General features: G+C 46.3%; 1 protein-coding gene across 2 annotated transcripts in view; it reads right to left on the bottom strand.

Moving 5' to 3' along the window:
- The window catches only part of SGPP2 (sphingosine-1-phosphate phosphatase 2), a 131,730-nt gene that overhangs the window by 72,278 nt on the left and 32,918 nt on the right, over window positions 1-26,534 (bottom strand). For both annotated transcript variants that reach the window (XM_055121869.1, XM_055121870.1), the window contains exon 2: window positions 7,807-7,965. In XM_055121869.1, coding sequence (XP_054977844.1) covers window positions 7,807-7,965 — 159 coding nt within the window. The remainder of the gene's footprint in view (window positions 1-7,806; window positions 7,966-26,534) is intronic.

Genomic DNA, 26,534 nt, shown 5'->3' with positions numbered 1-26,534 from the left:
CAGGCAAAAGGAAGGGGCTGGTTCAGAAGAAGGGTGCTAATACTTTATTTGTGAATTTTACTTGGAAAAAAGTCCTCCAACCCGCCAGCTCTATTGATTAGCTAGTTCCCTCTGTTTCCTTTGGTGTTAAAAAAAAAGAAAAATGGAGGATGTTTACAGCCCCAAGGGGCCAAGGCTGCATGGCCCTGCCGGCCCAAGTCTGACTCTGACTGCCCTGCTCTGCCCATGTTCCTTGGTCCCAGGTCTGGACGGGACTTGGTGAGTGCTGGGTCTCCCTTGGTAGGCCACTCAAGCCCAGGGGAGCTGTGATGCGCCAGTGTGAAACGCTTCATTAAAATAAAAATCATTTTAGCAGACTGGCTTCATTTTTCTTAAAAATGCCCTGCATCCGGGAATGTTGATATTTTTAATCATGTCATACCTGACCATGGTTTCAAATAATCTCCAGCCAGATGAGGAATTAAACATTAGAAGCAATGGGGCTGGAGCGATGGTACAGCAGGTAGGACATTTGCCTTGCACATGGCTGAACCCAGGGGTTCGATCCCGACATGCCATGTGGTCCCCTGAACACTGCAGGGAGTGATTCCTGAGTGCAGGGTCAGGAGTAACCACTGAGCATCACTGGGTGTGACCCAAAAAGCAAAAAAAAAAAAAAAAGAAGAAGAAAAAAGAAGTGATTCTGGGGGCTGGGAGTGGGGGGCTAAAGGGGTGGTCTCTATTAGGGAGGATTACAATTCTGTTCAATTAAAACAGCATTTCCCAAAGCAGGTGGGGGAACAGGAAGTGGTAGTAATCTTGAGTGCCATGGAGGGAGAGGTATTTTGTTTCCTCTCTTCATGGAAGTGGATCAGGAGTATAGGTGCCGACTGTATTTTATTTTTTTCCTGACCAAATAATTGGAACCATCTGAATCAGAACAACACACAGAACCCAGCAACTCAACCTTCAGATTGTGGAAGGTGTGTGTGTGGGGGGGGAGGGAGGTTATCAGGGAAGGGGCTTTTTGGAGTGAGCTTGTGTCCAGAGAGTTAGGCAGAAAGGATGGCTGTCATTATTCTGAGGATTATTTAATTTTTCAGATGTTGGTGGTAATTGGAAAGATCTAAGTTTATCAGTTCACAAATCCTAGCACTTGATTTTTTTTAAGACTACATTAAAACCCAAACTTTTCCTTATTGTGTTTCACAACCAAACCAATACAGTTTGCATAACAACTCCCCTAGAGACATTTACTTAATATTTAACTAAGGCTAAATTACAAGATTCGACTTCAGAGGGACTGGGCAGAATCTCTGACGCCTCATTCCATTTCATTCCCTGCAAGTTAGTGAGGGTGACAATCTGGCCATTGTTGAATACTTTTCAAGACTCATTAATCTCAAGCAAGAGCCAACTTAACAAGCAAGCCGATCTTTTGAAGTGAACGGTGGTAGTGGTTTAAACAGAGGATTAGGAGATAATCACATTTAAAGTCATCTTTTGGCACTAAAATTGACCCCAGTCTGAGGGCTTGTGAATTACAGGCACAGGAAGCTTTTTCCTCTCCTCCCTCAGACTCCCCTGTGAGACAGACAGATGGCAGCCTGCCCACTTCCAGAGAGACACCACACCACTTGACATAGCATCACAATGGTGGCCTCTTACATTTGATGGGCATGTCTCATAAAGTAATCATCAACCGTCTGGAGCAGTTAGGCACTAGACTGTGGGCACAGTCCAGATTTCCCTTCCGGGTCTGCATTTTGCTCGATGTACCACCAGCAAGCTAGAGCGTTCAATCAATTGTTTCAGCTTGCAACCATGTTTTGTTCTTCTTTGTTTTTGTTTTGGGGGCCACAGCTGGTGATGCTCAGGGGTTCCTTCTGACTCTGCACTCAGAGATCACTTCTAGTGGGGCTTGGGTTGGGAGGACCATTTGGGGTGACAGAGCTTGAATTCCAGTCGGCTGTGTGCAAAGTGACTGTCCTATCCACTTGATTGCTCAGGTCCCTTCAACCACCAGTAAGCGAGATATGAGAAATTCATTACCCTGAACTCTCCAACACACCCTGATTTGATTTGGGACAAAAGGGTCTGCCCTCCGCCTGTGCTCTTATGCCTTCCTTATCCCCAAGACTTTGATTTTTATCAAAAAAGGATTAATTTATATTTACCAAACAATTAAACATTTTTTTAAAAAATCACCTCAAATACAAAACATCAGAAAATCCAACGATTATTTAGAAATGATTTAGTGCAGAAATGAAAACCTTTACTATAATTTCCAGCTCACAGGAGGAAGAATGACAGTGAATGAGAAGAAGAGAAGTAGGGTTGTGGACAATAAGTCCTCAAACTGGAGGGATGATATCAGCAGCTGTTTCATTAAACTGAGATCAGATTCTTCAAATTTCAATGAACGCCACATAGCAGAGATGGAGAGGGGAGTTCATGGATGGAAATATAAATAAATTTGGCAGAGTAGCTGATTCTTAATCCTTTTTGTTCTTTAACAAGCTAGTCCTCCTTGGCATTACAAAGGGAAGCAGGGAATCACAGATGGATGTAGGATATGGGGGATTATCATGATGAGATATAAAGTCATACAGTTATACTCAGATCTGAGAAATAGTGGGAAAAATTACTTTCACTTATGGCCTGATAATATTGGAAAAACCTCTTACTCATGAAGTCTTCTGATAATGGAAAAGAATGTTATTGCAGCCTATTTGGATGTAAATCTAGTCCTTTTGGTTTGGTTAACTGTAGTTTGGTATATGAGGGATTCCAATGTTCTGAGTTCTCTTGCACTTCTGGAAAAGGTACATAGACATTGTTTCAACTAAAGCAGAGATTTCATGAAGTGGCTTTCTTCTTGAGTCAAAGCCTACCTGTATTTTCCTCTGATGTTGTCTAGTTTTGTTTTGTTTTGTTTTGCTTTTTGGGTCACACCTGGCAATGCACAGGGGTTACTCCTGGCTCTGCATTCAGGAATCACCCCTGGCGGTGCTCAGAGGACCATATGGGATGCTGGGAATCGAACCCGGGTTGGCCGCGTGCAAGGCAAACGCCTTTACCCGCTGTGCTATCGCTCCAGCCCCGCTGACTAGTTTTTTGATGTATTAAGTTTGAAGTCTCTTGCCCCCACGCCTGGCTGTCTTCCCCGGGGCCCCTCGGAGGGGGTGGACTTCAGTTCCCCTCCCTGTCCCGAGCAGAGCTCCCGCGGCCGAAGACCTCTGGAGCCTAGCCACAGACATGCTCAAGGTCCCCCTCCACACGTTTGGATGAGCCTCACGCATGAAGGAACTGGCAGAGGAACCCAGGTGTGTGGGACCCGATGCTGAGACTTCCAAGCCTGCTCAGATCAGGACTGGGCCTCTTCTGCCCAGATTCCCCATTTTCCAGTAGCTAGGCAGTCACACCCAGGGACTGCCCCCAGCGCCGTGTAACCCCACCAATGGACAACATCTAGAGACTATAAAACCAAGCTCCTGGAAGCCTAATTCTCCCTCTGGGAGAAACTGGCCAGCTACCGAGTTTCCTGCCCACATAGGAGAGCCTCGAAAACTCCCCAAGGCGTATTCTTATGTCAAAACCAGTAACAATGCTGGGTCTCATTCCCCTGACCCTGAAAGAGCCTCCAATGCGGCACCATTGGAAAGGACAAGTAAAGAGAGGATTCTAAAATCTCAGGGCTAGGACGAATGGAGATGTTATTGAGACCGCTCGAGAAATTCGACAATCAATGGGATGATGATGATGATGATGATGATGATGATGATGATGATTTAGTGCATTTCATTTTTGGTGGGCATGTGTGCAGGGGTTGGTACCAGACCCAGTGGTGCTGAAGGGCTATTGCTGGCTCTGTGACCAGGAGTGACTTCTGGCCATGATTGGGGACCATATGTGACACTAGTGATTTGAACCAGGGTCATCCACATGCTAGGCAAGTACTTATCTCCTATAAATCTATAGTTTAATTTTAAGGGAATTCACAATAACAATTGACAAATAAGTTGAGGCACATTAACATTTGATGTTCGATCTATAGAGCAGCATTCAATCTTTTAACAGATATTTCTCCTGACAGCCATTCTCTGCTTATTATTTTTCTACTCTGGAAATGCCCAGGTTCTCTTTTTAAAAAAGAATTATTAGTGAATCACTGTGGGGTACAGTTACAGATTTACAAACTTTCGTGCTTGCGTTTCAGTCATACAATGATAGAGTACCCATCCCTCCACCAGTGTCCATTCTCCACCACCAATGATCCCAATATCCCTCCCAGCACCCCCACTCCCTCCCCCTACCCCATCCTGTCTCTGTGGCAGGGCATTCCCTTTTGTTCCCTCTTTCCTTTTGGGTGTTGTAGTTTGCACTAGAGGCATCGAGTGGCCATTGTGTTCCATCTATAGTCTACATTCGGTTCGCACCTTCCAACCTGAGCTGGCACTCCAGATACCCTTCACTTGGTATTCCCTTCTCTATCTGAGCTGCCTTTCCCCCCAGCATTTGAGGCCGGCTTCCAAGCCATGGAATAAACCTCCTGGTCCTTATCTCTACTATTCTTGGGTATTAGTCTCCTATTGTTACTTTATATTTCACAGATGAGTGCAATCTTTCTATGTCTCTCCCTCTCTTTCTGACTCATTTCACTTAACATGATACTTTCCATGTTGATCCACTTATATGCAAATTTCATGACTTCATCTTTTCTAACAGCTGCATAGTATTCCATTGTGTACATGTACCAAAGTTTCTTTAATCAGTCATCTGTTCTTGGGCACTCGGGTTTTTTCCAGATTTTGGCTATTGTAAACAGTGCAGCAATGAATATACAACTGCAGATGTCATTTCTACTATATTCTTTTGCCTCTCCAGGATATATTTCCAAAAGTGGTATCGTTGGGTCAAATGGGAGTTCAATTTCTAATTTTTTGAGAATCATCCATACTGTTTACCAAAAGGGCTGAACCAGTCGGCATTCCCACCAGCAGTGGAGGAGAGTCCCTTTCTCTTTACATCCACGGCAACACTGGTTGCTTTTGTTCTTTGGGATATGGGCCAGTCTCTGTAGTGTGAGATGGTATCTCATTGTTGTTTTGATCTGCATCTCCCTGATGATTAGTGATGAAGAGCATTTTTTTCATGTGCTTTTTGGCCATTTGGATATCTTCTTTGAGAAAGTTTCTGTTCATTTCATCGCCCCATTTTCTGATGGGGTTGGATGTCTTCTTTTTGTAGGGTTCAACTTGTGCCTTGTATATCCTTGATATCAACCCCTTACCCAATGGATATTGGGTAAATATCCTTTCCCATTCTGTTGACTGTCTTTGTATTTGGTCACTGTTTTTTTTGAGGTGCAGAAGCTTCTTAGTTCAAGATAGTCCCATTTGTACCCCCTGCGGTTCCCTGAGCCTATCAGGAGTGATCCCTGAGCACAAAACCAGGAGTAAGCCCTGAGCACTGCCAGGTATGGTCCCAGGAGGCTATAAAGCCAAGCCAAATCCCTATGACCACTTAGTCCGGGGATCTTGGGCAAGTTACTTGAACTTTCACTTTCCATCTTCTCAGATATAGCAATAACCACGTCTCAGGGTTGCTGGTAGAAATGAGGCAAAGAGATGTACAGCAATATTATTGCCATGAGTGACATATATTCTAAGGTCTCACAGGTGAAATGGGTTATTACTGCTTCAACTATTACTCTCCTAAGCTATAAAACAAGGAAAACTATTGTTATGAAGCTCAAATAAGATCATGAACATCCATGCCAATAAGAGACAATAGAAGGGAGAAACGATTATAGATCATGACGAGATAGTAAATAATATGACCATAAATTCTGCCAAGCTCCTGAGTAGCGTGAATTACCCAACAAATAATTTTTAAAAGCAATGAAACCTGTTGGAACATCGCGCAATGAGAGCCATCAAATTCATATGACATCTGACAAAAGCTTGACACTCCCCAATACTGCCTTCCAAAGAATTTGAGATGAGAGGAGGTGTTTAAGGGTTCCAGGCTTAAAGCTTGTGTAATTAACATGTCTTAGTCCTTGCCCCTTGAACAGGCAGCTACTAATTTAGGGATCTCCCTTCAAGGAGAGAGGGGCCTCAACAGGAAGCGGATCGTCCAGAAAAGCCACCTTCAGTCTGTTCAGTTCCTTCCCTCCCAGTCTCCTATGCATCAGCAGTTTCCCCTGTGTATCTCTCTTTTTTTGTTTCTTTTTTTTTGGTGGGGGGTAGGGTAACACACCCCATGGTGCTCAGAGGTTAGCCCTGGCTCTGCCGGGGATCAAACCTGGGAGGGCTGTGTGCAAGGCAAGTGCCCTACTTGCTGTATAATTGCTGTATTTTCCAGGCTCCCCACTGTACATCCTTCATCCCTCTTCAATGCAAAAGCAAAATTGAGGGGCTGGAGCAATAGCATAGCGGGTAGGGCGTTTGCCTTGTATGTGGCCAACCTGGGTTCGAATCCCAGCATCCCATATGGTCCCCTGAGCACCGCCAGGAGTAATTCCTGAGTGCAGAGCCAGGAGTAACCCCTGAGCATCACCGGGTGTGACCCAAAAAGCAAAAAAAAAAAAAAAAAAAAAAAGCAAAATCAATACCATGTCTATTACCAAGCACACATCTGCTTCCTGATAGGCTGGGCACACAGAATAGCCCCCTGACACTGCAGGGAGCCCGGAGGACCAGAGCAACCTTCTTTGCGAGAGGGGGCGTGGCTAAACCGCAGGACAAACTGCACCAAAGGCGGATCTTCCTGTCTCTGGAGAAGCAGGTATTTGCTCCCTGACAACAGCCTGAGATTCCTGCCCGCAATGGGAAGTGCCAGCAGCTCTGTGCGCTCAGGACTCTCATAACACGTGAAAGTGACAACCCAGAGTCCCCAAACCACTGCTTCCCACTAGGTCTCAAACCCTTCCACCCACCCACCCACCCACCCCTCCAAAAACAATCCCCCCTCTCAGTCCAGGGGCTGTTCGGAGTTAGAAAGTACCCCCAGGTGATGAACAGCCCTTGGCCTCGTCTGCCTCACTCTACCACCATAAGCTAAGGAATCTTTTTCACTCTTAAAGCTCAGAAAAGAGTGATAAAGAAAGAAAAGTGGGGCTGGAGCGATAGTCCAGCGGGTAGGGCGTTTTTGCCTTGCACGCGGCTGACCCAGGTTTGACTCCCAACATCCCATAGGGTCCCCTGAGCACTGCCAGGAGTAATTCCTGAGTGCATAAGCCAGGAGTAACCCCTGTGCATTGCCGGATGTGACCCAAAAAGGAAAAAAAAACTTTCTCTATACATTCCTGCCCCCAATTCTGGTCATTCTGCAACTATAAATGACTTCAATGACATTGGATACTATGAGGCTGCAATAAAAATCTGTCACTGTCACTGTCATCCCGTTGCTCATCGATTTTCTCAAGCGGGCACCAGTAACATCTCCATTGTGAGACTGGTTGTTACTGTTTTTGGCATATCAAATACACCATGGGTAGCTTGCCAGGCTCTGCCGTGCAGGTGAGAGACTCTTGGAAGCTTGCTGGGCTCTTCGAGAGGGATGGAGGAACCGAACCCAGGTCGGCTGCATGCAAGGCAAACGCCTTATCTGCTGTGCTAGATGAAAGTTACTTAGTACACTAGAAAAAAGAAGCTCAGGAACAAGAAGGTAACGATGAAAATTAAAATTTTAGTCATGAGGCGTTAATCTTACGTGCGATAGCCTCTGTTCAGTCCCTGGCATCCCACACATCCCCTCCAGCACCAAGGCAGCTAATTATTACAGTAGTTGTTGTGGTCAGTAACCAAGAGTTCTACTTACCACCCATATGACAATCAGTCTTTTGGCCGAAAAAGGATCAACATTCCAGTAAATGAATGGAAGAAATGTGATGAAGAACACTTCTTGGCCTAGAGCGGCTGAGAATCTGAACAGGTAGTAGAAGAAATAATTCTTCACGATGTACTTCTGTTCATAAGCCTGAAAAACAAAAGCAAGAGGCCTGTGAGTTTGTGGAACAAGAACAGAGAACATTGGAAAAGTCTCTACTAATTGTTCTTTAAATTTAAACTATTTATTTTATTTAAATAAAATTTAACAAATTTAAATAAAAAATAAAATAATTTATTTTATATTATAAATATATATAAATATAAATTATTTATATATAAATATATAAATAAAATAATAAAACAAATTTAAATAAAATTTGTTTAAATAAAATCATTCCCCTGACCCTGAAAGAGCCTCCAGTCGTTGGGAAAGACGAGTAAGGAGAGGCTGCTAAAATCTCAGGGCTGAGTGTAATAGAGACGTTACTGGTGCTCGCTCGAGTACATCGACGAACAACAGGATGATAGTGATAGTGATTTATTTTGAGCTGAAGTGGCCACACCCGGCAGTGCTCACAGCTTGCTCCTGGCTCTGCATCTCAGGAATGACTCTCGGCAGTGCTCAGGGGACCATCTGGGATGCCGGGGATTGAATCCAGGCTGGCCGTGTGCAAGGCAAGTTCCCTACCCACTGCGCTGTCCCCCGGGCCTCTCTCTGTTAACTTTTCTGTCTATTACGTGCCTTGCAGGGTGTTACAGAAAGTCAGTGCATGGAAGCCAGCAAGCACAGTCCCTGACAGGGGAAATGTGCCGTAAATACGTGGGATTTTCACCTCTCCTGATTTTATTCAAACAGGACTTAGATTTTCAGCCACTACTACATCACTGTGGCCAATCTGCAGACAGAATTGAGTTGCCCGTTGATGCAGGTGGGTCTCATTTTCCCCTTTTTTGTGGGGGCTGGTGAAGGGCTGGAGCCAGACCTGAGGGTAGGCGGGAGTCACTCCTGACTCTGTAGTTCGGCATTTAGCACTGTGCAAGCAATTTGACCCCTCGACAAGCTCTTTGGTCTCCATTACCCATCCCCCCTTTCTGCTGTTGTTGCTTCTGTTTGCTTTGGGGTCTATGCCCAGCTCTGCTCAGGGCTTACTCTTGACTGTGTGCTCAGGGGTCATTCCAGGCAGTGCTCAGGGCATCATACATGGTTCCAGGGATCAAACCCAGGTCGGCCATGTGAAAGGCAAATGCCTTACCCATTGTGATATCTCTCTGCCCCTCATTTTTCCTTTAAAAAAGAATTTTCATTAACCCTCATGCACTGTTAGTGAAACTGGGCTCAGTCTCTCTGGAAATCAGCATGAGGGTTTCTCAAGATAAGACAGCATAAACTAGAGCAATTGATTCCACACCTAGGTTTATAACTAGGTGTCAATTAAATAACCCCCAAACATGAGTTTGAAGGGTTCATGGTGGTGCTCCTGACAACAACCAAGATCTGGAAACAACCCAAGTGCCCAACAACAGGTGAGTGGATCGAGAAGATGTGGTGGAATACTACGCAGCTCTAAGAAGCATGGAATCTTGCCATTCGACCAACATCAGTGTAACTAAGGGGATTGTGCTAAGCAAAATAAGCCAGAGAGAGAACAATGAGTATTGGATCCCAACTAATGCTAAGCCCAGAACTTGGGACTGCCAGTGGGGAGTGAGGTAGTAAGTGGGGGATGAGAAGGAACAAACAGATAAAGATGTTGGGATTACCACACTCTGTGGTGGGTGACAATTTATTGTGAAAAAACACTCCTGAAGCTTACGAAATAGTGGAAACCAATGTAATTGAGAGGAAGGCGGGGAGAGAGTAAGGCAGGAAGGAGAAAGGAAGGAAGGGAGGAAGGGAGGAAGGAAGGAAGGAAGGAAGGAAGGAAGGAAGGAAGGAAGGAAGGAAGAAAGGAGAGAAGGGACAGAAGGAGGGAGGGAGGAAGGAAGGGTAGAATGGAGGAAGGAAGGGAGGAAGGAAGGAAGGAAGGAAGGAAGGAAGGAAGGAAGGAAGGAAGGAAGGAAGGAAGGAAGGAAGGAAGGAAGGAAGGGAGGGAGGGAGGGAGGAAGGAAGGAAGGAAGGGAGGGAGGGAGGGAGGAAGGGAGGGAGGAAGGAAGGGAGGGAGGGAGGGAGAGAGGGAGGGAGGAAGAAGGAACAAACTGTTATTGACTGAATTATGAGCACCTTTGTAAATCACACTGCTTTAACAAAAATTAAAAGATATCAGTTTAGAACCTATTCAATAAAATGATATAGATTGAAAGTCTATACCAGTTATTTGAAAGTGAGGAGGGGTACAGGGGACCCCTGACCACCTTCTTACCCTTCAGTCCTTTCCTGGCACATCCTTTTCAAATAGTTCAAAAAGAGTTTGACCCTACCTCCACCTGACCTGATACCATTCTCCTGTCTTGAACTGTAGTCCCAGAGGAGTTGGGCTATAGGGAATTAGACTGTGAGGTCTTTAACAGACTCTATACACTCTGGGCCACTGTCTGTCGCCTGAATATTCTTTTGGTCGGAGTCACGAAGACGAGACATGCAAGAGGAATGTAGAGAGCACGGAGGGCTAAGGTGTCAATCTGGTTTAAGGCAAAGAGTGACTAGCAGAGGTCTTCTTTTATTCTATTTTTTTATCAGTTACATCCTAATAACTATTACAGAGAAAGAATCACTAATGAGAGTACAAAGAGTTAAGGATGAGCATTCGTCAAAGGAATATCAGGGTATACATTGTCTTGTCAAAGCTATGTTGTCAAAGCTATGTTGCAATGATTTAAACATCAGGGGAAGATATGGAACTGGGCAACATAGGTTCTACAGATCACGTCCCCCACATTCTTGTGTTCAGTTACACATAGGGCAAAGAGAAGGCTCACACTGATACTTGAAGGTCAAACTGGATTGAGGATGTGTAAGACAGGGGGAAACTGCTGCCTTGTACTGCCAAGATAATGTATGACCAGGCAGGCATATGAGAGCAGGTTGTACCTCTCCAGATCATTCGGACTCACAAGTTTTATCTTTCCCACTTAATGTAAAAGTGGGGCCTCGCTTCTGCTTCCTGCTTACAGGGCAGCGTCCAGAGGCTCATCCTAGTGTCCTGGCTTAGCACCAACAACTGTCACTGCAAGGTCTTGTGACTTATTTCCTTTTTCTTTTTTTTTAGAATAGAGCTAGAGGTCAAATTTGACATGCTTCTCCATCTCAGCAGAGCCAGCAGCAGGCAGAGGAGATGTGCGTCCTAAGCAGTCCACTTTAATTAGGAGTGCAGGAAAGAGCGCATCCCCAAGGGCTGAGGTAGATCAAATCAATAAGGGCTATGGACAGTCTTACTTAAAATCCTGTGAAGACCCAAAGCTCTTTCCTTGAGCACAGCTTTTCCAAGAAGCACCCTGCTCGCCGCCCCCCCTCCCCAATGGCTTTGCTCCAGGGTCGTGGACTAACTGATGAGAAGGGAGCAGATGGACCCAGAGTGGGCTAAGCTGGTTAATGGAAGAAGCCAGGAAAGGGAGTGGGAGCAGGGGCACAGCCGGGGTCCAGAAACAAGGACCCTGGAGGCACCATGTCCTGGGTTGAATCCAGGCTGTCCTGCCACTTACTGCGTGATTCATTTTGCAGCAATGACTCTGAGAACCTCGGTCCCCTATTGCTGCAAATGGGGAGCATATTTTAGCACCACATGGAGAGGTGGGGACAATTCAGTCATATCTTGCTGACTCACTAATAAAACTGGACAGAAAAATGTCCCAATAAGATCCTGATTGCTCCCATGATGTGGGTTCTCAAAATATGCATTTCTTCTGCTCAAAGGTACAGAAGAAATGTACTTAAAACCCCCAGTCACTTAAAGCCCCCCAGTCATTCTCAACATCCTGAAACCTACAAGTGGCCCAGCTCCACAAGTTAACATCATCAAGCTGCCAAACCACCAAATCATTCCAGTTCCATAGCTCCTGGAGTGTGTGGTCACAAACCAGCTGGGTGACACTTCCAAATTCCTTAGTACTGACAACCCAGTAGGAACACAGTAAATTCGATGGGAAGTTGTGTAGAGAACCACTGAGCAAAAATCAATGAGCAAAAATTTAAAAAATACAGAAGGCTCAACTAGCACCAACCAGCCCAGTCAATCAGATAAAACGATCACATATTGACTTTAATTGACCTATTCTTTGATAATTTTGTCCTTTTGTTGTAAGAAGCAATATGAAGTGAATTTCTTTGTGTCTGCTAAGTGGTAGGTTTGGAGGGTGGGTAGGAAACTAGGAACATTGGTGGAGAGGCGAGAAGGTTACACTGGAGGTGGGACTCGTGTTGGGACACCGAATAGCTGAAACAACTGTATTATGAACAATTTGCTACGGTGTTATAATTAAAAAAGATTTTTTAAGTGTGTCTCAGTTGCTCATTGCAGACATAGGTCCTCGCTCTTTGGAAAATACAGCTTTTGGGTGCAGTTTTCATGAAAGAGTGTAGTATCAGTGCCCCGGTAAGTCCAACCAAACCTTTTTATTTTTATTTTTCCTGTTTGGGGGTGCCAACACCCCAGGGTGGACTGGCTATTCCTCATCTCTCAGCTCAAGGTTATCACCCTTGCTGGAAAACATGTGCTCAGTTTATAGAACTATTTCTCCGACCCTCATGAAGGGTCTTTAAACACAAAATAAAACCCAGATTCCTTCCTCCATGTGAGAGAAAAGATTCAAGTGACAAGCCAAACTGTGGGTGACAACCTAGAAGGGAACAGTTTATGAATTCAATGGAGGATTCTATAAGAGCCCATGTTGGCCCTGACCCCCTACTAGCACCTTCCCTGTAGCCAGTCCGTCGGGAAAGGACACACAGAAGCTTCCTGCTCAGATTACTTCGGGATCAAGCCAGCTACATTTGCAGAAAGAAAGAATTCCTCCACTGCTCCTTGTCTTCAGGGAGAAAGGCTGATATACATTCCTGGTTGAGAATCCCCAAATGAGGTAAGAATAAAAGGACTCGGGAAAGTAAACAAATTCTTAAGTTTGCAAGACATTCCTAAGTTTTCAGAAAAACAAACCCCATTCCTCTAAAACAGGACCTATGTCCCAAGGTGAGTGCCATGGCATAGAAACCAGGTGGCCCGAATTCTGCAGACACCAATGTTTGTCACTGTTTCTCTGCAAAAACGGGTGTAGAAATGTACTTTTAAAAATGAAATGTCCACATGGTGACTCAAGAAAAAAAATTTTAAAAAATGAAATGTCATGAAGAGCAATAGTTTGGGAGCCGGCAGTGGAAGGAGGGATGCGGATATTCATCACATAGAAAAGTGCATTGTGCCTTGCATGTGTGAGACCCCGGGTTTGATTCCTGGCAATGAACAAGAATCATTGATCTGGGTGGCCAGGGAAATAGCAGAGTTGGTAGAGGACCTCAAAGCAGCTGCCCACTTGATCCCCAGCGTGCTCAGTGCGGAGAGAAAGTTATACCGGTGGTGAGATTGGCGTTGTAACACCGAATGCCTAAAAACACTGTGTTGTGAAAAACTTTGTTAGCAGCGCTGCTACTTGGGATCCCGGGTGTCTGATTTCTGGCACTCTGCAAACAAAGATTGTGAGTGTGAGCACCACAACAAGGACACTGCCCTGCTCACCACCGCCACAACAAAGAGGACAGGAGAGTAAAAATAAAAGACGGAGGGTTCTAGTTTCTAAAGCTCTTCTGTCCAACCCATCTGCAAGGCTGTTGGCCATTTCTAGCTGAATCTGCATTTCTGAACCTCCATTCAGCCTCCACGTTCCTTCTGCATCAATTCCTGAGGGTGGCCTCAGTGCATCTGTCAATGTCTTCCTGGGCTTGTGTTTATGGGGAGGTTGGGTACCAGTCTCCAAAGGGAGAGCATTTATGGAAACTGGACAACCTCAGGAAAACACCTACCACAGTGAGGGCGATGTCTCAGGAGGCAGGAAACCCAGGTCTAAAACGACATTGCCTTGCTCTCCAACTCTGCCTCTCTTCAAACACTCTACTCTAGAGCTTAAAGATTCTGTAGGGCAAACCGAAGGAATCTCATCTCTTTGAGCAGAAACCATGACTTATTGCAATGTCCGGGTTTGGCTACCTCTTTCTGAATCTGCCATTACGCAGTGGTAGGAACAGAATGCCTGTAAAATACTCTTTTGCCAAGCTATCCTAAGGTACCAACGAGTGAGCGTGTCTGCACACCAAGGGCAGACGAAGTAAGGCATAGCATTTTTAAGAAGGTGAGAATGACGACAGTTTTCTAAACAGAGACCATATCCTGGGAGCAGATCATTTATTCACACTGCTTACATGGTAGTGATGGAAGGTTGACAATGAGCCAGCATGACTTCATTTGGCAGCAAGTGTGACAATGGAATTAAAGCAGAGCGATGTGGTGTGAAGAGATGTGTGTGTCCCTGCTGGGGATTATTGTCAAGGAAGAACCATTGGGGCTGGATGTTGGGAGGAGCAGGTTCTTCTGGGGTCTGAGGGCTGGAGGGAGCATCAGCCTTGAAGGTAAACCTGGCCCGTGTGCCACAGTGAAGCCAGTGGGAAGGAAGGAGCTAGGAGATGAAGTTAGGCGCAGCATTGAGAGCAGTGAAGGTTTGGGCCGCAGGGTGGGATGGAGGCTGGGGACAACGCAAGGTGTCCACTAGAGCTTGACTTGATGGACTTTGGCAGGACTGAGACACAGTTGGCCCAGAAACTACAGAAAGAAGATTTGCATTCATTTTATCTTTCATTTGATCTTTGAATTTCTTTCTTTTCTTTTTTTGATATTTTTATTTCTGTTTTAAAGGCCACACCTCGTGTTTCTCAGGGCTTACTCTTGACTCTGTGCTCAAGGGTAAGCAAGGTCCCTTTCCAGATGCAAAGGAAAAGCTCGGGAGGACACTATGGGATGCTGGGGATCGAACCTGGGCCAGCCACATGCAAGGCAAGTCGTATCACTCGGGCCCCTCTTTGGATTTCTTAGCCTTCATGGAGAGAGCAGTCTGAATTGAAAGTGGAGTCACATCACTTCCAAAGTGAGGGTTTCCAAGAGGCCTCGGGCCTTCACGAAGCATCTCCCATCCCTTTTCAGGTTCGGGAATCAAGCCTTTCCAAGCTCATGGGAAATTCAGTGTTTCCTTGGGAAACCTAAGAAAGCCTGACAGCGGCCCTCGGAGGGGGGGGAGAGAAGGAGAATGCAGAAGGAGCCCTGCTTTCATCTCGGAGTCCAGATAGAATTTCAAGTTGGGTGAGCTCGGGGCTTAGGGTGATTAAAAATTCAGGACGTGAGACTGCGCGTCAATAAAATGGAAGGACAACTTCTCAGCATCAAAGCGCTCCAGAGGAAACTGCATACAAATCACTTTCCTCCGGCTTAGCTGCCCTCTGCCAGGATGTCTCCACCCAGGCCCCAGCGCAGAGGGCATGCCCGCTGCTTGCGGGGGCCTCTGCTTCCAGCGGGAAACCTCTGCCAGGTCTCCCATCACCCACCCACCCTCGCCTTTGTCCCGTGGACCCCTAAGATGACACTTTTCAGCTCCGTCTGCACATCTCAGCTCTTAGCTTCCTTGAGACCCGCTCTCTACCCGGTTCCACCGGGAGGGCTGAAAGACTGAGCGTTCCCAGGCAGGGAGGAACACCACTTCCTTTGCATCTGGAAAGGGACCTTGCAGTTCAACCAAACATCACGCACCAACTGCTGAAACACCAGAGCCTGAAACACACAGACACTTTGCTCGGGAAGCCCAGAAAGCTGAGGGTGATGGGGCGGGTGGGGTGAGTGTGCCGAGAGCAGAGAGAGAGCCTCTGCCCCGAGAATTTCCTCTCCAGACAATCAGAACAGCAGGAAGAGCCCGCAGGACAGAAATAACCGTCCCCTCTTGGGGTGGGGGAACCAGCTGCCCTTTCAATTCTCAAAATGTCTTAAGAACGTAACTGTTTTTCAAAACAGTTTGGATCCGCTGAAACCTGAAACATATTGTGTCTGACATTCTTCCATGGACTTGTTAAGCCCTTGTGTGTTCAGGAGGATTCTTGCCGCAGATGTTCCGGATTCGTTTATATTAACTTATCACAATGACATTTGGAAGGGTAATATGATGTTCAAGAGAGGCTTACAGACCTGGGGTAACTGCATTTTAATCCAGGAATTCTAACCCCCTCTTGATGCGCATGCTCAGAGTTTGGGCTGTGCACTGTGCCGATTCTCCCCTGTACTCTCCTGGCACCATGAACTTCCTCCATCCCTCACTCTTGCTCAAAAACATCTTCTATGGTTTTTTTTTTGGTGGGGGGCGGGGGGCGAAGGCATCACACCAGTGAAGCTCAGGGGTGACTCCTGGCTCTGCACTCAGGAATTACTCCTGGCGGTGCTCAGGGACTATATGGAATGCTGGGGATCAAACCCAGGTTGGCCGTGGGCAGGGCAAATACCCTACCTGCTGTACTATTGCTCTTGACCTCATCAAAAACATATTCTGAAGCTCTGAAAACGACCCATCAAAATGCAAGAACGTTATTCTAGTACAGAGATGAGTTTCTCCTTGGTATTCTTTGACAGAAAAAAATTCAAAGCAAACATTTGTGCCAAAGAGGTAGGGAGTGCAAGGGTTATGGCACTTGTCTTGTATTTAGCTCAATGCCTGGCACTTGGAGGGTCCCAGAGCATCAACAATAGTGACCCCCAAGCACCTGAGCACAGGTGACAGAATAGTCCAAGTGGTGCTCAGGGGTTCATGAAGTCTTAAGGATTGATAGGATCTGGCAGACTGATAGAACTGATAGGCATGCAAAGTATGTGCTCCAGCTCCCTGAGCCATCAGTCTCAACCCGACTTTCTTTTTTGTATGTACCCAACCTCCCTGGAGCATTGCCAATATGTGAATGAGGACTGTGGGGTTTGGCAGGGCTGGGAACAGGTGAGAAGGGGGTGAATGCTTTCTGTGAGGCCATTTGTTCCTCTTCTGAAGCCTCATCTGCATAGAACATTCTTAAGCGGTCCGACCCACTTTCATCGTGTTTACAAATGCACTCTCTCTGGAAGGTTATCTCGGAGGAAGCTGAAGGCCATAGATCCCAAAATAAACCTAGCAAAAGCTTTGAAATCATGTGTGTACACTCTACAAAGAACATTCAGAAGAAAGCTACCCTGGGCCAGAACGGCCAGAACAATGGTCTTCCCACCCACCCTGTCCCCGGCATGCTGAACTATTTGCATTCTGCAAAGGTAGTTTGCGGGGGTTGTTTGTTTTAGGTTTTACTTTTAATATTTTTGGAGTTAAAGTTTGGGCCTTTAGAAAAATATCTCTTGTTTTCTTTCTAATTATCTGATGTCACATTATTTCCCCCTGACTAACACTTTCTTATGCAAGAACACTTGGGAGTTCAAAAACGATGAGAACAAAATGAAAACTAGCCTTGACCCCACCCTCTGATGCAACCTGCTGAATATCCACTGCTGGCCTTTTCCCTATGCATGAGAGTGTGTAGCCGCGTAAGATTAAGATTCTGCTGAAGCGGAGACTGTGAAGAATTACTTACTCTATCCCAAGTAAGAATTACTTACTCTATCTCCTGGGTCTCTCAAAGGCTTTGATCAGGATGCACCATTTGAGTTCCCAGGCTCACAGTGGGCCCAGCACAGAGACCCAGACAGCAAATACCACCACGCCAGACCCAGACACAAGCAGCTTTCCAACCCAGAATCACATTCCAGAGCCTCCAGCCCACTTCTGCTGACGTTCCCAGGGGCCCAGCACGGTCTCACTCTCCTTCCTTCATTCCTAAACTTGGCCAAACAAGGGTTCATTGACAAACTTTTTTTTTATTGCTTTTTGGGTCACACCCGGCAATGCACAGGGGTTACTCCTGGCTCATGCACTCAGGAATCACTCCCGGCGGTGCTCAGGGGACCATATGGGATGCTGGGAATTGAAACCGGGTCGGCCGCATGCAAGGCAAATGCCCTACCTGCTGTGCTATCGTTCCAGCCCCTAGACAAACATTCTTGCAGGTATTTCTGAGTATGAACGCTATTTGCTGCTGTTGTTTTCCCAAGATCTAAAGTCTCTTAGCCAGACGTTTTTGTTTTGGAAGTCTTGGAGATACACTCCCAGGTTTCCTGGCACTTACAGTAACAAGCACCCTAATGAAGAAATAAAAGAAGGACCCGGAAATGACCATGGCCCAAGACAGTGATGAGGCTGAAAAGCAGATTCTTAATCTGACTGGAAACTGGTAAAGACAGCTGTGCGTAGTCTGGGCATCAAGGGGTCTATAGGAGTGCCACCTGTCAGCAGCTGGGGCAGTTCTGGTTGAGGAAAGGATGGAACAGAACCCGCGTGGACTGTGGCCATGGGGCCAGAGCCAGATCTACTGGGCAGCTCTCAGCAAATCTGAACTTTGCTTACTTGGGCAGTGGGCGAGCCCATGGTGGGGACGTGTTGTTGCTTGCAGTAACGTGCTCTTCACCTGGACAGTGGGCGTGGCCTCTCCTGTGCAGTGGGCGTGGCCTCCCCTCGCAGTGGGTGTGGCCTCACCTGCGCACTGGGCGTGTGTTTGTCTATGCAATAGGTTTAACACCAGTTCCCCTGGCAGAGGCATTTGCAGATGAAATGAAGTCCTTTATTAACCACCTCACACCACAACAGACACACAGCATGTGCTCAAAACAACAGTAGTTGTATTCGTTTCATTAACTATAGAAAGAATAAGAAATTGTCAAGACAGCCGAGTTAGGAAGAAAGAAGATTGGAAGATTCAAATATTCAAATATTATTCACTCTAGTGATGTTTATTTTTGTTTGTTTTCTGCCACACCCGGTGGTGTTCAGGGTTGACTTCTGGTGCTGTGCTCAGGGATCACTCCTGGCAGGGCTCAGGGACCCTTTGGGGTGCTGGGAATTGAACTTGGGTGAGCCACATTCGAGGCAGGCATCCAGCCCACCATCTTATCTCTCTGGCCCTGAACATTTTTTTTTAAATAAAACTTCTTTAGAGCTGGGGATGTGGTTTTGTGGCCTAGCAATTGCTTTGCATGTGTGAGGTCCTGGGTTCAAGCTCCAGTACCACAAGAAATAGAAGACAAACAAACAAAAGCCAACCACAAAGCAAAGGCGTCCGTCACGAAGGGGGAAAGTAACCAGGATGACCGGAACAAAGAGAAAGGGAGGAGAGCCAGCTGGGAGAGGCATGGACGTGGCTGGCACACGCCCGGGTACCTGTGTGGCCCTCTGGTGCCGAGCGAAAGCCACTCAGCTACCAGGCAGTCACGGGTGGCAATGCCATCAGAGAGGACGCCTGAGGGCTGAGCGAGAATGTTGGGTTTGACATGTGGGTACTGGGGGCTGAGCCCAAACCAAAAGGCCTTAGGCTAGGAGGAAAAGCCGAATTTCCAAGAGTCTCCACAGGCCGTCAGGAAAGACGAGGAAAGCTTGGTTTCTGGTTTTGGCTTTGCCATGTGGGATCCGACGATACAGTTATTTAACGAGAAACCACAGGAACAAAAACAGTCTGATGAAACCCAGAGAGAAGGGGCTCTTCCACGGAGGGAGACTGAGTGTCCAGGCCTTGCACCCGCTGTACCTGGCTCGGGCTGCCCAAGGCCAGTAGCTTCACACACCTCCACATACACGCCTGTAATGCCTATACCCGAGGGCACAGGCTGTAAACACAGAACCCAGAGTCTGGCTTCCACCCTCTTTCCATGCAGCACATATTCTGCACAGTGGCCAGAGAAGGTTTGAGTGAAAGGGGAGTGTGCAGGCTTGCAAGGAAGGGAGCCCAACCAAGCCCATCCACCCGCCATACCTCAGCCTGCTGACCCCCGGCAGTGTGCGAGCTTACAGGCCAGGAGAGGGAGGAGGGTTTGGAGTGCTCCACGCCGGGGTCTCAGAATGGCAGAGAGAAAGTCCAGGATGCACAAACGCCCCTTTGTCCACTAGCTTCCTTCCCTGCTTTCTACAGGTCAGCAGACATCTGCCACAGAAGCCCAGCCCAAACCTCAAGCCCAGGCAGGAGGTGAGCGAAACGGGAGCTGCTCTCATTGGACACCCGCGACTCGTTGCCAGCTCTCACTGTCATAGTGGTCTCTGCTCTGTCCTGACTGCCCTCCTGCCCCGGCTTGTGGCAAGTTTCCAACTATGGATGCTTGGAATCGGAAGAGTTGGAAATGGTCACTCTGGACAAGAAGAGAGAGCTGAAAGGAGGCAAAGGGATATACATGATATGCATTATTGTAAAATATAATGCCCAAAAGGGGGGAGAGAGAGACAGACAGAGACAGAGACAGAGAGAACAAGAAAAGTGTCAAAAAGCGTCTGCTGTCGAGGCAGGTTGAGAGGGGCGGTGGGCATCGGGAGGGAAACTGGGGACATTGGTGGTGGGAAATATACCCTGGTGAAGGGTGAAGGGATGGGTGTTGGAACATTGTATGACTGATACCCAATCATGAGCAATTCTGTCACTGTGTATCTCATGGTGATTAAATTTTAAAAAATCAAAAGAAATCAAAAAGAAAAGAAAAGAAAGCAATACATATGTGGGGAGTTACTATTTGTAGCATCAAAATGGGTTGTTTGTAAACAAACAAAAAAAAATTCCGTGATTTCAGTATCCTCTGTGCCTAGATTCTTTGGAGTGCGGCCCCAGATCAGCAGCCCGGGAAGCATGAGATTCAGAATTTCAGGTCCCAAGACCTACAGGGTCACTGTTATACCCCAGTTCCCCCACACAAAGGAAAGATTCGGAAGCACTCACTCACATCTATTGAGAAAAGACACAAAACGATCAGAATTCGGGAGATTTTCCTGTTCTCTCTGAGCCTTGGGATACAGGAAAGATAAAAAGGATTTGGAAGTATCGCAGTGCTCCATGGGAAGAAGGGACAAATCCAGAGAGAAAGAAAGTTAGACTTAGAGTTGCAGAAATGGGGCAGGGGAATCAGAATTGTTAATGGATATAAGTTCTTTTAGGGAGTGAGGGGGAAAAAAGACTCTGAAATCGATCCTGGTAGTGATTGTACCCTGTCGATCTCCTGAAAACTATTTAAACGAGGGGAATTGCACGGTATGTGAACTACGCTTTATTGCGTTAAAAATACCAGTAAAAGTAATCAGGAGCCTTGGAAACACTAGACTAAAAACCTCTGATTTCTGGCTGTAACCGGCAGCATCTGTCAAGCCAGCCCTGGAAGATTAGCTCCAAGGAGACGGTTGCTTCACAGACAGGAGACTGAAGGGGCATGCTGGGGGCAGCATCCTTCCACACAGAAGCACGGAAGCAACCACTGACGCTTGGAAAAGATTCGGTGTTGTTCTGAGACCCAGATCACCAGAGCCGTAGTCTGGACGCTGTGCTTTATCTTTTTATTCCTTTATAGCAGTGACAAGGACTGAATCCAGGCACACACACACACACACACACACACACACACACACACACAGAACACAGACATAAGCACACATGCATGCATGTATGTACGCATATATATGTACATCAGATGCTCCACATCAGGACTTTGCCATAGATGCCCCACTCTAACCCTCCAGCAGCCAGTCCTGTCCTTTCCTACAGAGAAAGGGAAGATTCCTAGTATTCTAGATCATTCTCCAGGCAGCAATGCCAGCGGCTGTGTCAGATGTCTGAACAGCCTCAGCTCCAGGTCTGTTCTCTCAGGTAGGGATGTTAATAGGGGCTGTGATTCCCAGACATCAGACGCTGAGTCAGAGCCAAGGCGTCTGAGGAGTCCCCCAGAGAGTCCCCATGGAGGGACATCAGATTGGCTCCTGATGACCATCTTCCGGTGGACCACTCTGGGGAGTCTGAAAACTCTGAATTAGAACCAAACATTCCAGATCACACGAGAGTGTATGAGTCAGGGTGGGAGACATAGATCACATTTATGCCACAGTGGCAAAATAACATATTTTTTCACCTACAAATCTCTGTTAGAACTGTGTACTTGTTCTAAAGTCCTGCAATTTTATTCATCGACTTGTTTTTACTCATTTATTTATGTAATGGTTTGGGGACGCACATGCTCAGGGATCACTCCTGGCCAGGGATTGAACCCAGTCATTTGCACGTAAGGCAAGTACCCACTGTACTCTCTGGCGGGCCTTAATCTTGTGATTTTAGAAGTTGGTTTCTTCCCTTCTAAGTTTGGTTAAGCCATGACTATTTTTGGTCTTCTGCCCCAGCATATTGTATTTTATGGGTAAATATTAATTATTCATTAAAGGCCATCTTGTCTTTTCGTAACTTCATACATAATAAATTCCAAGGATTTATTTTTGCTCAAAAACTGTACACAAAGTTTTTGTATATAGATCAGGTTTTGGGATAAAGAAGTATTTATACATGTTTACCTTCACACATGCTTCATATTTCCAAAACATAATCATTTAAAAGAGTGGGGAGAGTAAGAAATAAAAAATAATGAAACAAGACCCCATTTATGACATTCATAATTTGGGGGGGGCAGAAGGAGGGTGGTTGGGGCCACAACCAGCTGTGCTCAGGGGTTACTCCTGGATCTGAACTCAGGGATCACTCCTGGCGGTGCTTCAAAGGACCCTAGGGGGTCCTGGAGATTGAATCTGGGTCAGCTGTGTGCAAGTACTTTTACGCAGGCACTATCTCTCTGGCCCTGTCATTAATAAGTTTTAAGGTCCTAAGCTACTTCGGAAGGACAGAGAATCCATGTTCCTAGAGGAAAAAGCATTTGTGGGGAACTTTTATTTTAAAGAACAGAACAGTTTAAATGAAACGAGGGGGAGGGAAAAGAATTTAAGGCGTTTAAGCAAGGATCATTTAAAGAGCTATTTCTTTTTTTAAATTCTTCTTAACTAATAGCTTGGTGACAGAATCCCAGAAGGGGCGATTCTGTTCTTGTTGACACATGCAAAGCACAATGGGAACGGGAGAAGCAACCTGACTTTAGGACGATCTCAAAAATCTTCTGCTTTGGGAATTCTTTTTATTCCTTGTGAGTTGTAAAGCCGAGACCAAGCTCGCAACTGTCCTTTGCTCATCCCCCCCCCCCACCCCGGGGACACAGATGCGGCCCCTGTCCACTCCCAGCCGGCAGACTCCTGCTTGGCTGTTTCCAAAACAGACGCCCCTGTCCCTTCCGCCGTTCCGTCATCTGGATTCCTTGTGGAAACTCTCCAGTCTTTTCTTTGTAGTGAGGATTAAGTTTAAAGACAACAATTTGTATAGCATATGCTTCAAAATTTCAATCATTTTGGAAACTGGGGAGGCAGGGGAGTTGGGGGGAAATGATCTCAGATAAGGCTGAATTTGTAAGCTGCCTTACAGCTGTACTCTCCAATGTGGTAGACATATGCGGTGATTTAAATTGAAATTTAATTAGAGCAAAAAGAAAATCCCGTCACTTGGTTGCACTACTCACATTTCAATTGTCCGATGGCCACATGTCACTAATGGCTACCATTTTTGGTGGCACAAAAGCAGAATATCTCCATCCCCTGGAAATTTCTACTGGGTGAACTAAATTGGAAGTTTTTCTGTTCACTCTCTAATGCATCAATTACTGGATTCACTCTCTTGTCACTACTATCCCCCTTTTTTTTCTTTTATGGGCCACATCCGGTAGTGCTCAGGGCTTATTCCTGGCTCTGTACTCAAGGGTCACTCCTGGCAGTGTCTAGGGGACCATATGAGGTACCAGGGACAAAACCTGGATCAGCTGCATGCAAGGCAAATACTCCACCCACTGTACTAACACTCCAGCCCCGGTACTCTGCCTTCTTACACCATCATATTTACAATTCAAAGCAACTTATCTATTTATTTTTGATTCTTTTTTCTCCTCCTGTTTTATCTTTTTTTTTTTTCAGCTACTCCTGGCAGTGCTCAGGGATCACTCCCAGCAGAGATTACAGGGGCCATATGTGTTGCATGAGATTGAACCAGGATTATTTGCACATAAGACAACTGCCAGACCCCCTGAACTATCTTTTGGGCCCTCAATGCTATTTTTATTGATTTATTTATTTTTGGTTTGGAGGGTCACATGTAGTAATGCTCAGAGGTAACTTCTGGTTCTGCATTCAGGATTCCGTCCTGGTGGTACTTGAGAGACCATATGAGGTGCCAGGGATTGAACACAGGTCAGCTACATGCAAGGCACATGCCTACTACCCATTGTGCTATCTTTTTTGGTATAATGCTATTGATTTTTAAATCCTAAAGTGGATGGTGATCTGTTTCACCTACACAACTCCCCACTGCACTCTGAATAATATCCAAATGCAAGCCCACATTCAAGGGCTTGAGCGAGGACTGCCATTCTTTGTTCCTCTAGCTCTTATTTTGCTCCGCTCAACCTGACTTCTCCCCCAACATGTCAAGTGTGTTCAGTAGCCTTTGTATGGAGTATGTCTCTGCCTGCCTGGCTCCGCCACACCTCTAGACAATGTCCTCTCGAAGTCTCCCCTTTCTAGCCACTTTCCCCACGCAGGACCTACTTCCTGACCCTGCTAGAGCTTCTTCAGAGCTGGGATTGCACCTGGGAGCCTTCCACCCTGGCACCTGTGTGCTTGTCTGCTCTGGACTGCAGCAACTCTGAGGACAGGGAGCTGCACTCTCATCTTTCAGTGGATTCCGTGACCTCCAGCCCTGGGGTTTTTGCTCTGTCACCAGATTGCACACATCCTAGAAGCACTGGAATAAGCAGAGGAATGAATGTCATCTGTCCCCACTCCAGATGGAAGGGGACCTCCATGACTACCACCCAAGTAGCAGGAGGAAATATCCACACCTGGATTCCATAGGATCCTACTCGTAGAGTCTCCCTGACTAGGTATCTAGTATTCTACGATGATGATGATGATGATGATGATGATGACGACGACGACGATGATGATGATGATGATGATGATTTTGTTTTGGGGGCCACACTTGGCAATATCCAGGGACCACTTCTATTTCTTCACTCAGGGATCACTCCTGGCGGTGCTCAGAGGACCATATGGGATGCTGGAGACAGAATCCAGGTAGGCTGTGTGCAAGGCAAGTGCCCTACCCACTGTACTATTTCTCCAACCCCTACAATTTTTCTTTTAGATACTTTTGACCTATAGCAGTCCAGTGCCACACCAGTCAGTGCTCAGGTCTGGTGGTGCTTGGGCCTATCAGTGCTGAGCATGGAACTAGGGGTTTTGGACATGTAAGACATTTGCTCTAACCCTTGAGCTATCTCCTTGGCTTGGTCTAATTAGTTCATTTTTTTAGAAGAGGAATCTGGGTTCAACTCTGCTTGAGTGTCTAGTCACCCAAGCAAAAAGTCTACATTCAAGTCTAAGAAGATCAGTCACCTAGACACAAACCTCTCTGAAGTTCCACTTCTGATCACCCACCACCAGGAGCTGTGAAAACACAGCTGCCCAACTTTGGAGAGGACCATCTGACCCTCCATCCATGCCTCTGGATAAATAAATATATAAATACATCGACCCGTTTTATTGAGGTACTATAATTTACAGTACTATAAATTATACTTTCATGCCCATTGCATTCCAACACCACACCCATCACCAGGGTGGAGAGTGTTTTGTAATAGGCCATTGCCAAATTCATCAGAATTTTTAAAAATCCCAAGAATCTTGAACTTCCTCCTTCCTACCCCAGGCCTCCTGGCATTGAAGTCTCTAGCTCAGTAGAGAGCTATGCCAGCATCTACTTGGGCTGCTTTTCTCCAGAGTCTGACCCCAAATAGACTCTAAGTGAATGTGGTACCCATCAATCACTACTGGCAGTAGAGTTCCTCATATTTCTTTGGGAATTCCACTTCTCTCTTTACTACCTTTGCTCTATTAGTAGGCCAAAGAGAAAATGTTCTTATTTTAAAAAAAAATGCAAAGTGGAAGAAGGGCTGGAGCGATAGCACAGTGGATAGGGCTCTTGCCTTGCATGCGGCCGACCCGGTTTCCATTCCCAGCATCCCATATGGCCCCCCAAGCACCGGCAGGAGTAATTCCTGAGTGCAGGAGCCAGGAGTAACCCCTGTGCATTGCTGGGTGTGACCCAAAAAGGAAAAAAAAAGATGCAAAGTAGAAAAGTTCTCATGTTTAAAGGGTCCAGTAGAGAGTCCCAGACTTGGTTGGCCTACTGTCCCTTTATCAGTAAATAATCACTCAGCAGTGTAGAAACATACCACTCCCCTCCCCCAGGAAATCAGCCTTCTTTTAGTGAATAAATATGCTGGGATATAGCAGGAGGTAATATGCTCCCATTATACCTGAGGATGCCAATGTTCCCCCATCACTGCAGTGTTTGGGGTGAGGATCTCACACACTTTGGAAGACCCTCTTCTAAAGGAAATGCTTCATTATAGAGGAACATTAAAGAGGGGAAGGGTTAAAAAAAACCATGATCACAAAACGTGTGCCTCTTTCTGAAATAACCTGGTCGCCACTATTTATGCAAGAAGCAGGGAGGTAAAGGAGTTGGCTTCTACTTCTGGCTTTTCCATCCACTCACCACGTGGGGATTATCAAAGCAATGCTGGCTTGCAAGGCTGTATATCTTCCACCAAAGTCGTTGGATCCTGCCTTCCCACTGTGGTCTATCTCCCTCCCCATGCCCCCTCTGCTATCCTCAGTTCTAAAATTCCAAGAGACTATTTTAATATGGTTTTTTTTTTTTTGCTTTTTGGGTCACACCTG

This window comes from Sorex araneus, chromosome X (assembly GCF_027595985.1).
Source record: "Sorex araneus isolate mSorAra2 chromosome X, mSorAra2.pri, whole genome shotgun sequence".
NCBI lineage: Eukaryota > Metazoa > Chordata > Mammalia > Eulipotyphla > Soricidae > Sorex > Sorex araneus.
This window is presented reverse-complemented; position numbering and strand designations above follow the sequence as displayed.